Below are 14,590 nucleotides of genomic sequence, written 5' to 3' on the forward strand. Positions count from 1 at the left end.
GGTTTACAGAGGCTTAAACAGTGATTTTAAATATATTTGGAGAAAATATAAATTTCGCATAATCTTTAAAACAACCAGATTTCATGCAAGTACACTTGGCAAGTTGCACATAGCACACTGCTTACTTCAGGGGTACTGAGGCCACGCCTAATACATGCACTGTGCATTCCTCCATCACATGGGGAGGCATTTTACTTTATTTAATGAATGGATACAGGTCAGACAGACAGATGAGTAATATTTTACTCGACATTCGTCTTTATGTTGTTCAGTGAATTGTTCATAAAATAATCGAAACTAGATAAAGCTCTACTTACAAATACATATGTTAATGTGATTTTTTTTAATGAGTGTGCATGGATGTCTGCCTATAATACAACATAATGTTTGTATGTTTAGGTTTATGTTTGGATATGAAACAGATAATTTAAATGACCGCCATTTAGTTCATTCCTATAAATCCCAATTTTGAATATTCCCCAAATTCTAATAAATTCAGTTGTTTCGTGTTCAAAGCACATGATATTATTTTTGCATGTAATTTTAATGACATATTTAATTGTATATTGTGTTATTATATATGAAGGTAGGGGTTTCCCTTGGTGGTGACGTGTGCTCTGAGCTGGATTACGCACACGGGTTCCATTGGTCCACTGCGACGCACAAGGCCTGTCGTTTGAAAGCCGCTGTCTGGGCCCTGCTGGCAGCGAGTTGTAGCCACATTGCGAACAAAGTTAACAACATTTTAAAATAAATCCCAGGAATTGTTGTGCCATTTGCCCCCCCGGGGGAAAGAGCTGTGCTACTTTTGGACTATGGTGCGGTGAAAAGAGGCTACAGCCCGGCGGGACTCCCAGCACCAGGCGTTTATGTTTTTTCTGCTTTTGGAGCAGCATTGTTTTATTGCATCTTGAGTTGAGTTGCATTGAAAGTCCACGCAAGGAGAAAAGAAAGCTAGCGGCTAGCTGGACTCGCGTGCTACTCACTTCCTTGTTGCACATCACCGGACTGATATGGAGGACAAGAAGAAGTTTGTGAAAGTGAGACGGAGCTCTTTTACCTCCACTTTAACACTATGAGGTTAATGGATTTACTTGAAACATTTCTGAAGAACTGGATTTTAAATTTAAAGGGGCTGTGAAGCTGGGCACAGTTAGCTCCTGGCGGCTAGCTGGCTAGCTAAACCGACAACCATTCGCTATATGTCCGTCCAGGAGTACAATGGTTGACTACCGACTCTCTATAACGCTAATAATATTGTGAATTTGATGTGACGCGGTCAGTAGCCTCCAAGTGTCATGACTCACTTTTATTAAACGAGCTAGCTTTGCAATGCTAACGGTAAGCTCGTGATTTTGCTGGCTAGCTAGCTAGCTAGCTGTCTTAATTGTGAATTAGCTGGGACTAGCAGCTAGCACCAATGTTTTGTTTCAAAACAAAACAAGGAACATAGCGTAGGTCAAGTATACAATAAACAAAATATAATTCCCAACGTGGCTATAGCGCCTGTTTTCATTGATAAATGCCGAACTCGGAGGTGCTTCGTGACGGCCGGGGTCGGGGACGGAGCCCTTCAGCTCAGAGAAATGCTACAAGGCAGGAGAGGCGCAGCAACAAGCCGGGGAGCGGCGCTGCTCAGCGGGACAAGCACCACGAGAAGAGACGATCATCGGCTTCCAGGAAGAAGAAGCGCAGACAGGCTAAGGACAGGGACTTGTGGCCCGCAGGTACAGCAGGAGACAATGACCGAAAGGGCACTTTTGATAGTGAGGCAGATCTAAGGACATTGGTGGAGTATGATGACGTGAGCTCCCAGTCTGAGAGGTTTTCTGGAAGCCCCTCTCCTAAACTTGACCCCCATGCTGACCGGCTGTCAGTGGACCGCCTCAGCGATGGTGACTTTAATGGACCAGCAGCAACATCTCCTAACAGGAGAAAACCGAGAGAGCGGGAGGCAGTGTGCAAAATGAGCAAGGACGAACAAACGAGAGGACCATCTGAGAAGAGCAAGCAAGACAAGGAGCCAGTGGCCAGGAAAAAGGATCCACAGAGCCGTGAAAGAGACTCCTCAAAATCTCGGAGCGGAGCTAGCCTGAGTGGCTCTAAAAATCACAGGGACACTACAAGGAGCAGTGACAAAAATGGCAAAAGGACATCTACGTCTCAGTCCTCCCAATCTGCAGATAAAAGGGATCCTAAGGCCGGCAGAAGTAAAACAAGATCCGATAAAGAGCCCCCTTCTGCGTACAGAGAAGCTCCACAATCTTACAGAGAAGACCGTGAAGACCTCAGGGACAGGGCGTACAGGAGAAGTCCTGCTTTGAAAGGTGAAAGTCCCTTTGGGACATCGCATTCTTCATACAGCTCATACCAGTCTCCTGGTGGGTACAACCAGCAAATATCTAGAAGGAGTCCAACTTACGGGAACAAAAGACTCTCTCCCAGTTCGGCTTATTACAGCCGGGATGCAGCAGATGCATACGGGGCGTATGGGACGACAAAGTCTCCCAGTACATACTCCAGCAACAAGAGGAAGAGATCCCCCACGAGCCCAGCCAAATGGCGCAGGTCCCCGAGTTATGGCCGACACAGTCCGTACGAACAAGGGGAGTTCACTTCCAGTCCGTACGGACACCGCAGGAGATCTAGAAGTCCATACAGAAAGTCCATGAGCCCAAGTCCAGATGGCAGGTGAGTTATCATTCAGCTGATAAGATGATGTGTCTTTCTTTTGTTGGCTGTTCCATAAGTGTTCTGTAAGCTTTTCTCTAAAAAGTTGGTTGAATATTTTTACTTTATGAAAGAGTTGTGCAACCCAAACAAGGAAAAACAAAACTCCCTGAATGCAACATTTTTCAATTTATAGTAAGCGCATACTAACTTATAGTAAGCGAATACTAACCAATTTTGAATTCATGGCACAGCATTCTTCAAATTTAGATTTTCCCTAGATGTGTACCACATAGTTTATGATGTTGCACTAAAATCTAAAAAGTTGTAATTTTCTCTTTCAGACGCCCCTCCAGCCTGTCGCCGAGCACGCTCACCTTCAAAACCAGCCTCGCCGCTGAGCTCAGCAAGCAGAAAAAGGTGAAAGCCGCAGAAGCAGCTGCCAAGGCCAAGAACGCCAGCAACACATCTACTCCAACCAAGGGCTCCTCATCCGCACCGCAGCCCAGCCCCAAGTCCAATCACTCAGCCAGAAAGGGCCGCCCTCCCTCCCCACCTCCACCAGAGAAAGGTCCCAGGACCCCCCCATCCAGCCAGCCTCAGTCCCCCACTGACAGGTCCTCCAAGAGGGCAGCGGAACACCAGAGCGGCCGCGACAGAGACGGAAAGGGTAGAGACGACTTTGTGCACCGGGACAAGAGGAAAGCACCGGCGTCTGGACAGAGCAAAGACAAGGAACGAGCCTCTCTTCCACTCTTGTCTACTCTACCAGCACTACCATTGCCTCAAACTCTTCTCGAACACATGGTTAAAGGGGAAAGGTATGCGTGTGCCTGTTGAGCCAATTGACTAGAATTTGTATGCAAGTTGTTACACGTGGTTGTCAAGACTCTCACACTCTCCATTTGTCTATGTATCTCCTGCGTTTTTCAGCTTGAAGAACAGCCTGCTGAAGAAAAAGGCGGAAAGAAAGGCTCGTCAGCTTCTCACAGACTTGCCTCTGCCGCCTGAACTTCCCGGGGGCACGTCTTCCCCCCACAGCCCGCCTGACGACAAAAAGTCACTTCGCCGAAGACCTAAGTATGTTGATGGATAGATAGATAGATAGATAGATAGATAGATAGATAGATAGATAGATAGATAGATAGATAGATAGATAGATAGATAGATAGCAGCTTAAACATACATCTAAAAACTCAACAGACTCACATTGCAATTTCTTCTGTTTCCCAGAATTTGCGGCCCAAGATATGGCGAGATTAAGGAAATTGAGATAGATTGGGGCAAGCGCTGTGTGGACAAGTTTGAGATCATTGGAATCACGGGGGAAGGCACCTACGGTCAGGTGTACAAAGCTAAGGACAAGGACACCGGTGAGTGTTTCTGAAAATGCATGTTCATTCATAAACTAACTATCCACATTGTAAACACCGATCAATTCTCAATGTCATTCAGAGGTGAACTAATTGCGTGCTGTTATTTTCTTCTGTTCCACAGCTGAAATGGTGGCTTTGAAGAAGGTTCGACTGGACAATGAAAAGGAGGGCTTTCCCATAACAGCCATCAGAGAGATCAAGATTCTGCGACAACTCAACCACAAGAGCATAATCAACATGAAGGAGATCGTCACGGACAAGGAAGATGCTCTAGATTTCAAGAACGACAAAGGTTTGTTCTGTTTTGGCTCTACAATCCTGCTACCCAACACCCCTATGTTAAACACTTTGTCTTTTATTGAGGACTAAATCTTTACCCTCTCATCTCAGGTGCTTTCTATCTGGTATTTGAGTACATGGACCACGACCTGATGGGTCTGCTGGAGTCCGGCCTGGTCCACTTCAACGAGAGCCACATCAAGTCGTTCATGAGACAGTTGCTGGAAGGCCTCGACTACTGCCACAAGAAGAACTTTCTGCACAGAGACATCAAGTGCTCCAATATCCTGCTCAATAACAAGTCAGTCCTCCATATATTTACACTGAAGGCGAGACACTGTAGAGGAATAGAGTCACATTTTTAACTTATACATATCAACATGACACCTTGCCAGGTGTTGACATAAATTAAAACAATATTTTTTTCTAAAACCATTTTTTCAGAAATGTTCTAAATATAGAGAATAGAGAAAAAATATATAGAATAAATATGCACATTTAGCAATATCTTATTATTTAAGCGTGAATTTGCATCCCTCTAAAAAAAAAAAAAAAAAGTGGATGAAGCCAAAATTTAATTTACAACGTACTAGTGTCCAACTTTTTTTCATTTTATAAATAGAAAAAATACGATGTACAGGTCTTAAAAAGGCATTTTCTTTATTTTTAAGAATACAATGTATCATCTCTAACTTGATCAGTGCTTGAATAATCATGTGTTTGCCTGCAGTGTCTCGTCTTAACAGAGTTGTTTGATGTTGTATTACACTGTCACACATGTCTTCCTGACTAAATTAAATGTGTTCTTCCTTTTCCTAATCAGAGGTCAAATAAAGCTTGCTGACTTTGGTCTTGCTCGGCTATATAACTCTGAAGAAAGGTGAGTCTCTTATATGTAATCTTGACCTATTTTCACCCTCGTGTTTGTAATAATACTCAGAAACTTACCCTTTGTACCTTGTGTTCTCATTTCTCAGTCGTCCATACACCAATAAAGTGATCACACTATGGTACCGACCCCCAGAGTTGCTTCTGGGAGAAGAGAGGTACACGCCAGCTATCGATGTGTGGAGCTGCGGGTGAGAACTAATATTGACTCAAGTTTTCTAACTGTATGTAACTTCACTATCTGCCCACTCAGCATTATTGTCTCTTGACATAATGATGTTTTTTTCTTTTTCTTTTATCTTCCTTTCTCTATCACAGATGCATTTTGGGAGAACTGTTCACAAAGAAACCTATTTTTCAAGCTAACCAGGAGCTTGCCCAGTTGGAGCTTATTAGGTGAGTTTAGGCTAAAATCCAGTCAGAGATTTTAAACGTCTAAAATGAAGATTTAGCTGTGAAGTCCTGACTGGTTTCCACAAAAGGGGTTTCCGTTATCTAAAACAGGAAGAGAAAGCAGTTACTAATGTTTTCCACTGATCGTCTCAATCGACCATGATGCTACTCCGACACAAGATGTGTTTGGATTCTCAAGCCTCGCATGTTTTTCAGCGCCTGCCATTGTTAGAGGAAGTGTGAAGGTGGTGGTTAATTCCGTGGAGGCATCCCGCTTCTGTATAGGGAAACACTGAAAGCTTTTACAGATCTTTTAGCTTTGAGCTATTTTATAAAAAAAAAAAACTGCACACACAAATAACAACACTGAAAAACGCCAAGGAAACAAAACAAAGGGGTCACAGTTGTATGAAATACTGACAATAACGCTACATAATTAAATAAGATATGGTACACACTGGAATTATTGAGGTTAAGAGGGAGGAAAGGAATAAGAAAAATATATTTATAAAACTATGAAATTCGATTACTTAAATTGAAGAAAAAAAGGAATAGAACTAATTATAGTTTTAGTCAATAATAATGACTACTGTAATGTCAATTATAAAATAATTGTACATTATTAATGTATGTATTAATGTAATTTTTATTTTATTTTTTAGGTATCCATATTATAACCATGGTGTTTATGTAAATAAGTTTAAAGCAATGTTAATGAATAGGCAGCTGGGTATTTTTTACTCCTCTTGTTTACTTTCCTCATTCTATTTACTTTGCAAAGAAAATTAGCTCCATTGGAGGTGATGCACTTCAAGGAAACGAGTCAGGCCAGTTATCAGAGTGTTTTTCAGGAGTTGTACGAAGGCAGTCATTATAGGTCATTATGTCCACACACACATTGCTGCATTCTGCTTTAACAAATGTATTTCTGTCTTGTAGCCGAATATGTGGCAGCCCCTGCCCTGGTGTCTGGCCAGACGTAATAAAACTCCCCTTCTTCAACACCATGAAACCAAAGAAACAGTACAGGAGACGGTTACGAGAGGAGTTTGCCTTGTAAGTTCATTCATATTATTTATATATTAATAGTTGGGCCCACTAGCAGTGCATTTTACTGATACATTATGGTTCTTCTGTTGATTTCTAGCATCCCTCCGTCGGCCCTGGACCTGTTTGACCACATGTTAAACTTGGACCCGAGCAAACGCTGCACAGCTGAACAGGCGCTAGGCAGCGAGTTCCTCAAGGACGTGGACCCAGACAAGATGCCCCCACCAGAGTATGTTTACGGTCACTTTGCATCAACATGTTTATCCTACAACTAGCATTAGAACATTCCTAAAGCCTCTGGGAACCTGGTCTGACATAGTAAAAATCAATATATGAAACATTGGGTGTCTTTATAAGCTTTTACAAAAATCTGAATAAATATTATAAAACTTAGTTTAAAAAAACTGTTTTTTTCTGCCGCAGATAACTACCTTGATTGGTTCAAAACACTTGGGGCCAGTTTCACAGACATGGATAAAGCCATGTGAAACTTAGCCCGCCTCATGTAAACTGAATTCATGTAAATGACAATGTCTTTAATTTTGATATTAATTGTTTATATCTCTTCCAGTCTTCCACTGTGGCAGGACTGTCACGAGCTGTGGAGTAAGAAACGCCGGCGACAAAAGCAAATACCAGAGGAGCTGGCGGCCCCCAAGGCACCGCGCAAAGAGCTGGGCCTTGACGACAGCCGCAGTAACACACCTCAGGGCTTCCCTGCTCCTGGAGGTATCAAAGCCCAGAATACAGCTGCTTCTACACTGCTGGGTGAGACTCTTATTTGTAACTTCTATTTGTACTTCTTATTAGCACAGGGAAAGAACTGAACTGTAATGAATTTAGAATGTAACTCATTCATTCAATTACTCACTTAGTTTATCTAGTCAGTCGTGATACGGTTAAAAGTCTTTCGAAGACATTTGCATAGATACACACTGTCTATGCACTTATCCTGTGTAGTCCACACCTTTCTACTGTGTGTAGTATTTCTAACACCAATTACTATTACTCCAGTCGCCTGACTTGTATAACTTGTTTTAATTCAACATTAATTTCTTGTGCAAGAGTTATTGTTATTTTTAATTTGATACATTTGAGGGTCACACATTTTTAGTTCGACTATCCATACTATAAATTCATGTACATCACTTTATTTCTTATTTATTTGGTCTTTATTATTTTTATTTATTGTTAAGGTAGCTGTGAACATAAGGGATGGGGTACAAGGATTGGGGGTATTCCTTATCTCAAAAAAATCTGAGAAATATCCTTTAAAGTACATGTTGTAACACGCAAATTAATAATAACAAATGTAATTAATATATAGATGAATCTCCATGCTCATGTTAGCTTTTATTTCTTCTTCCAGACGCAAAGGGTCCAAACTCCCAGCTAACTCAGGAGCAGCTGGCCGTCCTGCTGAACTTCCTCGGCACGCCCAAGAGCACAGTCAACACGGCGCAGTTTGTCCAGTCCATGAGCACTAAGGTCAACCAGGAGACATTACAGCAGCTCTCCAAAGCTCTGGCTCCCTCTGACTCAACTGAGCCTCCACCTCCTTCTCAACCAGCACCAGCACCCACCAAGCCTGCCCAGCCGGTGGCCCCCATTGGCGTGCCCCGTACCCCCCCTATGCCCAAGCCTCCTTCACCCCCCATGTCTGCGCCTTCTGGGATCCAAGAAGGAGAGGCGGCAGCAGCTACTCAGACAGCCATGACCATGCTGCTGGCTCAGCTGTTCCAGGCTCAGCAGACTCAGAGACCGGAGCCCAGTGATGGAGGAGAGGGAGCGGAGAGCAGCAACACTGCAGCCGGGGGGCAGCCTGCACCTCCAGAGGGCAAACAGCCTCCAGAGCCCAGCCCAGTCTCTCCAGGTAAACCACTGATCTCTTTAGTCTTTCCAGTCATACAGCTGGACATAAAGTGGGATATCTCTTTCTAGTTGACCTCCTACAAGTTAAAATATTTTGTTTTGAATCCATTTTGTCATGTTTGCTCTCTCCCATAATTAACTATCACACTTCAACAAGCATTATCCTTTAAAATAGTATATATCCGTTACCTGTCTACATTTTATAATATTTGAATCAAATCTATGCAAAAATATAAATCCTGTCGGTTACATTGAGTGTGTCCACTATGAAGAAAATCAAGTTTATCAGGATCAAGTTCCATCCAATGTTATATTAAATAAGAAAACAATTCTTTCTCCAAGCTAAAAAGTAAAAAGTATTGAAATTCAACTTCCCAAAAAATTTCTAAATATTTTTGTTGGAAAAAATTAATAACAAAATACAAAGAAATATATTCCAAAACCTTATCAAATGTCTTGTCTTCCAGTGTCTGAAGTAGGCAGTGTGTCCATCCTGCCCCCGGACCAGAGACCACCTGAGCCCCCAGAGCCCCCTCCCCACGCTGACCTGGACTACCGGCAGCCTCCACAGGAACCCAAGACCGGCCACGCCCCTCCTATAGCGTCTGCTGGTGGAGGTGACGGAGGGAGACCCCCGGAGCCCGACTACCCTCCCCTCCCTACCGCAGAGGGGCCTGGGTACGGGGGAGACTACAGCCACCCTCCTCCCCATCCACCCTTCACTCCCGCTGGGTTCGGGGACGGCTACATGGGGCACATGCTAGGTGGAGGCCTGCAACCCCACGCGATGAGAGAAGTGTTTAGCGGACATGGGCAGGCCGTTAGTTCCTCGTCTGCTACCAATGTCCACCAAGACCCCTTCCCTCAAGGCAGCGGGGCAGGGGTGTTCACTGGGGACAAAGACCACCGTTTTAACTACAATCACAGCCCTTTACCTGCAGAGGGACAGCCCAACCCGAGCGCTATCCACATGTACAACCACGCCATGGCTAGAAAGGATGGGGTACCTCCGCCCCCACCCATCCAGGCGCCAGGGCAGGCGTGGGGCTCCCCGTCCCAAGTCGGGGCTCCACCACTTCCCCTAGGCTACGTCAACTCCACAGCAGCAATCAGAGGACGAGGCCTGCCTTTCTGAATGACTGGACTTGTTGAAAATGTTTTTTTGTGACAGTGGACTCAGTTTTGAGCCTAGCCCAGGCGCATCTGGGGATTGCACACTGAGTTTGTAATAACTTAAAATCTGTGTAAGGCATTGTATCCCTCCTCAGTCTGGAATGTGGAGTATGTCAGACAGAAAGACAGCTGAAGAACAGCCAGAGGAGCTTTTTCTTGCTCATACCATTTTCATATTTTTTTGTAATCTATTCTGCTGTCTTTTAAATTAAACTTTTACCTTTTTTGAGTGTACAGTTATGAGGCTGGGTACATTTTGAATCTCTACCTTTAGCCTTTCTGTAATTTGCCCCAGGGCAGACTAGTATTAATGTTTTGCACTACTGACTGAAGTAGGCGTAAACTATTTTAGCTATGAACGGAAATGGATGATGTGCTTTATCCGCACAGTGAGGAATATGACCAGTAATGTAGTGTCCTCCTTTTTATTTTTGAATTTTATGGCCATTTTTTTATGTTGAAACAACGATGGCTCAGTTCAGTCGATTTGGGTTGATGGCTTGGGTATCAGCACAGGGAGCTATCTATGGAAAAGGACTGTTAGTTCCAGACAGAGTGGTAGCACTTGGATGAAAACTACTGCAGAAAATCTCCGACTTTATGGCGAGAAGCTGCTTTAACTTTAAATCCCACATGCCTTCTTTACTGATAGGTGTAGTAAAAATGATAAACAAAACAAAAAACACACGTTAACCCCAAATTCAAAAAGGAAACAAATGTCTTTTTTTTGTACTAAAAGGATTTTGTCCCCCTCCCTCCTCCTTTGGCAAATGTTTATTAAAGAAATGCCAACGGCGTATCGTTGTCTTTTTTAATGAATACATAGATTGTGTATGGATCATGGATGCAGTGCCTTTATGGATCATGCCACTGGATGGCAGTGTCATGTCAAAACAGACTCCCACTTACCTGCAGTGTGCACTCATTCCAACAGATGAAAATGTTTCCTGCGATGTAGATTGACATTCAGCGCTGCGACTGTAGGCAAATGTTCTCCCTGTGTAAGTCCTCACTCAAAACCAACAGAGCTTAGCAACGGCGACTTCACTGGCGCTAACTCTTTGACACTTAGAGCTTAGATTCAATTCATAAGATGACAGGCTCCTTGAGTAAGTCAGAATAATGCTAAGAGACATATTTTGGCTGGATTGGTAGAATAAAAAACCCTTTATCATTAAAAAGACAGTGTCAGGTTAGCACTGTCAAGGCTTTTTTTTCATTTAAAAAGTGGCTGAAGAGATAGCAGCACACATCCAAGTTTCAGACAACTGATACATCACCTCGAATACAGATACAGAATAGTGCAACTGTCAGGGAGAAAGAAAATACCTCAATAGCTGTCAGCTCCCAGTTGACTCCCATCTTCAAGCACTTTAACTCCGGGCTTTGAACTTAGAGGAACACAACGCACATGTCCTCTGAATGCTCCCTCTTAATGGCAACTTTGAAAGGAATTTTTCTGAATCTCAGTTGACCTTTTCTTTTGTTGTTGCTATTTTCTTCTTTATCAAAATAGATGGTGCTCTCAAATACAATTGGCTTATCAGCTTTAAAAAAAGACGTTGTTCCCCTGCACACCACTGTTGAAATGATTAAAATTTTCTGAAGATATCTCGTTGAGAACTTTAAAATGAAATGTATTTATGAAATAACAAATTAAGGATGACATTTGGAAGCAGGCAGTGAGTGTTCAGAGATCAGATGACAATCCAGTTGGAAAAATGCACATGCCTAGATTTAAAAATATATATATTACAGATTATTAAACTGAAAACATTATCTCAAAGATGGCTTTTCAATCCCTTTCCGACCCGGTTGAATTGAATAACTATGGACCAACAACATCAGTATAATTCATTACAGGAGTAAATCAAATAATTAGATAATATTACAATATTGATATTACAGGCTGCCTAATTGACCTTGAATGCTATATCACACTATACAAGGTTGTTCATGAAGGCCTGTTTAAAAAAATTAAATGCAAACAAAACTGGAGCCACCGATGGCAGAAACATCGTCCGTTTAGTGATATTGTACATGCAGTTGAACAAAGAGACACACAGTCCTTTGTTTTACCCGTCACATCCACATATGCATTAGCCACACGTCACGTTGCTGCTGATGGAAAAGTGATTATCTCAGAGGGGTTTCATTCTGCAAAGCTAATGCAGAACGTTGATGGCAGCTAGTCTGTGTTTAATACGGCGTGGATGATGGATGGCTGATTTTTTTCTTTTCAAATGCACAGAGGCTTCAGTGAGCATAGCAGCATCATATTATTTTTGTGTCTGAGTGATTGAAACAACAGTGAGCACAAATTAAAGAGAAGATTGGCGGAGATGTGTATTTAAATAGGCAAAGTTTCCAAGACTTTATATGACTTTTTAAACACTTGGAAATATTCTATTCATCTTAGTATCATTTTAGAAACATTTACCATAAACTGAGCCTGACAATTGTTAATAAATAGAAGAACTTCAAGTAGCCTATTGTTTAGCCTTACCTGGCAAGGCCTAACAGGTTAACTAAGAGTATGTAAACATGGAAAGGGAATAATGTTTTTTCTGCAAAAAAAAAGAAAAGGATAGCTACTTCAGAAATGTCATACAGGTTTAAAATGCAGATAGGATTAAATTTTTAGCCTATGTGGATGGTAAATGTGTTTGTAGAGAGGGAAGCACAACAATTAAGCTGACAGGAAAAAAGGCATGCAAAAAGCTTAATGAAAACATCTTGTCACATAATTGGTCACAGCATTGTCCCTGTATGACAGTATGTACTCTGTCTTCTTCTCCCACATTGGGACTCAAAAACACATGTGTTATTCTATCTGTGTGAGGACCGTCATTAATATGATGCATTCCGTAGCCCCTTACCTTAATCATTGCCTAAATGCCAAACCCAAACCCCTACAGTACACTAACCCTAACCTACATATAACCTGGACATTAAAACCAAGCTTTAACCTTTAAACACCCTTTTGAAGCTCCTTCCCAAAGTGGGGACCGGCTAAAATGTCCTCACTTTCAAGAACGTCCTCTCTTCTATAGGTCATAAACTGTACTTGGTCCTCACAAAGCTGGATTGACAAGAACACAAGGCACACACGAGCTAGAGCCATAAAACATTAAATAAAGTGAGTATACACCAAAAAAACAACTTAACCCAAAACAGATACTTACCAGTCCCCTAACTGCCCTGTTTTGTTTGTTTGTTTTAATAATTAAACTATTTTCATTGCTTTGTCTTAATTATTTAAAATTATTTTGTTGTACTATTTACACTGTTTTCCCCTGAATGCCCTTGTCGAATGAATGAATGATGAACACAACTCCCTTAAATTAAGTTTCAGTATGTGTCTAACCTGCACACCCAACTTTAACACACAATAGGTCACACTCTCTCCAACAACTGCAGTGTTCAATTGAGCCACCGTGTGGAGCTAAAGGATTGGAGAGAAGACAATGAAAATCAGAAGCATCTCGAATCCATCAACTAGATTACATAAAACAGAAAATATATGACCCAAGATACTCCTTCAATCCTTGAACCAACTGCTGTAAATATGGTCACATGTCCATTATGGCGATGTCTGTCAAATAGAGCTGACAGAGAGAATAAATTCTTACTTTTTATCAAAACGCTAGTATTCCTTTCATTTTTTTGTGTAAAGATATGTATTACCTGCTTTTTTGTGCTACACTTAAAGGTGTAGTCAGCAATTATGGAAAATGTTTGTTGTCAAAATCACTTTGTCAAAATCAGTGAATGTCTCCTCACAATCTGCTATCTGTCCGTACTGTGTGTGTGCTGAAAAACAATCCAGGGTTAATACACAGCTTAGGATCTGTAAACGGGCATGTTGCTAGCTATGGTGGGCCACCTTTGCTCACATACCAGTTTAAAGAGCCTATAGGATGTGTGTGTATTAACACCAGTTTTTTTCATTCAGCGAACACACAGTCTGGACAGTTTACAGATATTCACTGATTTTAACAAAAAAGTTATTTTGACAGCAAGCATTCTCCAACTTTAAAATGCATTCAAATTGATGAGGTTGATTTTTTTCAGCTGCTGGCTCTGGTTGCAAATGGAATACAGCCACGTTCATTATGATCCACCAGCTTATCATATTATTGGATAATCAGAGATTTGCTTGGACGAGAGCTTGTTAACTCATTACCGTCCCAAGGTGGCTTGAGGACATGGAATAAGCGCTACTACCTGTGCTAACTGTTGACATTCGAACTGGGGAGGTACAAAAAATAATTAGGGAGTTAGGGATGATTTATTGAAGACTTAATGTGCTGTCTTTGAATTAACCTTTGAGATTTTGCAGTAACTGAAGCGTAATGTGACCCACATGTGCATCACTGCGCCTTGGGCCACAATGCTCCTTGAAGAGGTGAGTCAGCTGAACTAATGGCTCTTTAATGGCCATGTGTCAGATCTCGTTTGCCTTTGTCACGCCTACAGAGATTGAAACGGGAATAGAGAGGAAATGCACACAGCTGACATTTTTAGATAATATTTTGTTACTATTTTCGTTTTTTTCCCCCTTGTGAGTGACTTCCTCCCGGGGGTAGTATTCAAAGTAGTTTTTAATTAAAATGTGAAATAATTTTTTTTAGTTGCACTGTAGCAATAGTTGTGCAGTCTTTCACATGGATGCTCTGCAAAAACTTTCTCTGGTGTCAGTAATTAGGCCTGCTGCATATTATTTAAGCTTAGGTAGTAACACCGATCATTAGCGTCACTACATTACATGGGGTTAATCTCTCCTAATGAGCGGGTTCTCTTAAAAGACTTCGCATTAGCTGTGTAATTTCAGAGATAGTGCTTTCGGTAGTATCCAGCGAATGAGGAGAGGGAAGCCTTTTAGAGCA

General features: G+C 41.9%; 1 protein-coding gene across 1 annotated transcript; it reads left to right on the forward strand.

Moving 5' to 3' along the window:
* Positions 1–697: 697 nt before the first annotated feature.
* On the forward strand, positions 698–10,460 carry cdk13 (cyclin dependent kinase 13). Its single transcript, XM_080050276.1, has 14 exons — positions 698–2,691; positions 3,015–3,491; positions 3,604–3,750; positions 3,904–4,043; positions 4,168–4,338; positions 4,437–4,626; positions 5,149–5,205; positions 5,303–5,404; positions 5,532–5,609; positions 6,546–6,662; positions 6,754–6,885; positions 7,228–7,424; positions 8,026–8,529; positions 8,996–10,460. Exons 1-14 carry the CDS (start codon positions 1,523–1,525, stop codon positions 9,661–9,663), a joined length of 4,149 nt encoding a protein of 1,382 aa, XP_079906402.1. The 5' UTR covers positions 698–1,522; the 3' UTR covers positions 9,664–10,460.
* Positions 10,461–14,590: the final 4,130 nt, after the last annotated feature.

The sequence above is a fragment of the Ammodytes marinus genome (genome assembly GCF_949987685.1).
Source record: "Ammodytes marinus genome assembly, chromosome: 21".
In the NCBI taxonomy this organism is placed as follows: Eukaryota; Metazoa; Chordata; class Actinopteri; order Uranoscopiformes; family Ammodytidae; genus Ammodytes; species Ammodytes marinus.

What these genes read in the sequence shown, in the direction of transcription:
- cdk13 (XM_080050276.1), top strand. Translation starts at nt 1,523, where the DNA reads ATGCCGAACTCGGAGGTGCTTCGTGACGGCCGGGGTCGGGGACGGAGC. An exon ending in GCCCAGTTGGAGCTTATTAG is followed by an intron (nt 5,610 to 6,545) that starts GTGAGTTTAGGC and finishes TCTGTCTTGTAG; the next exon opens with CCGAATATGTGGCAGCCCCT. An exon ending in GACAAGATGCCCCCACCAGA is followed by an intron (nt 6,886 to 7,227) that starts GTATGTTTACGG and finishes TATCTCTTCCAG; the next exon opens with TCTTCCACTGTGGCAGGACT.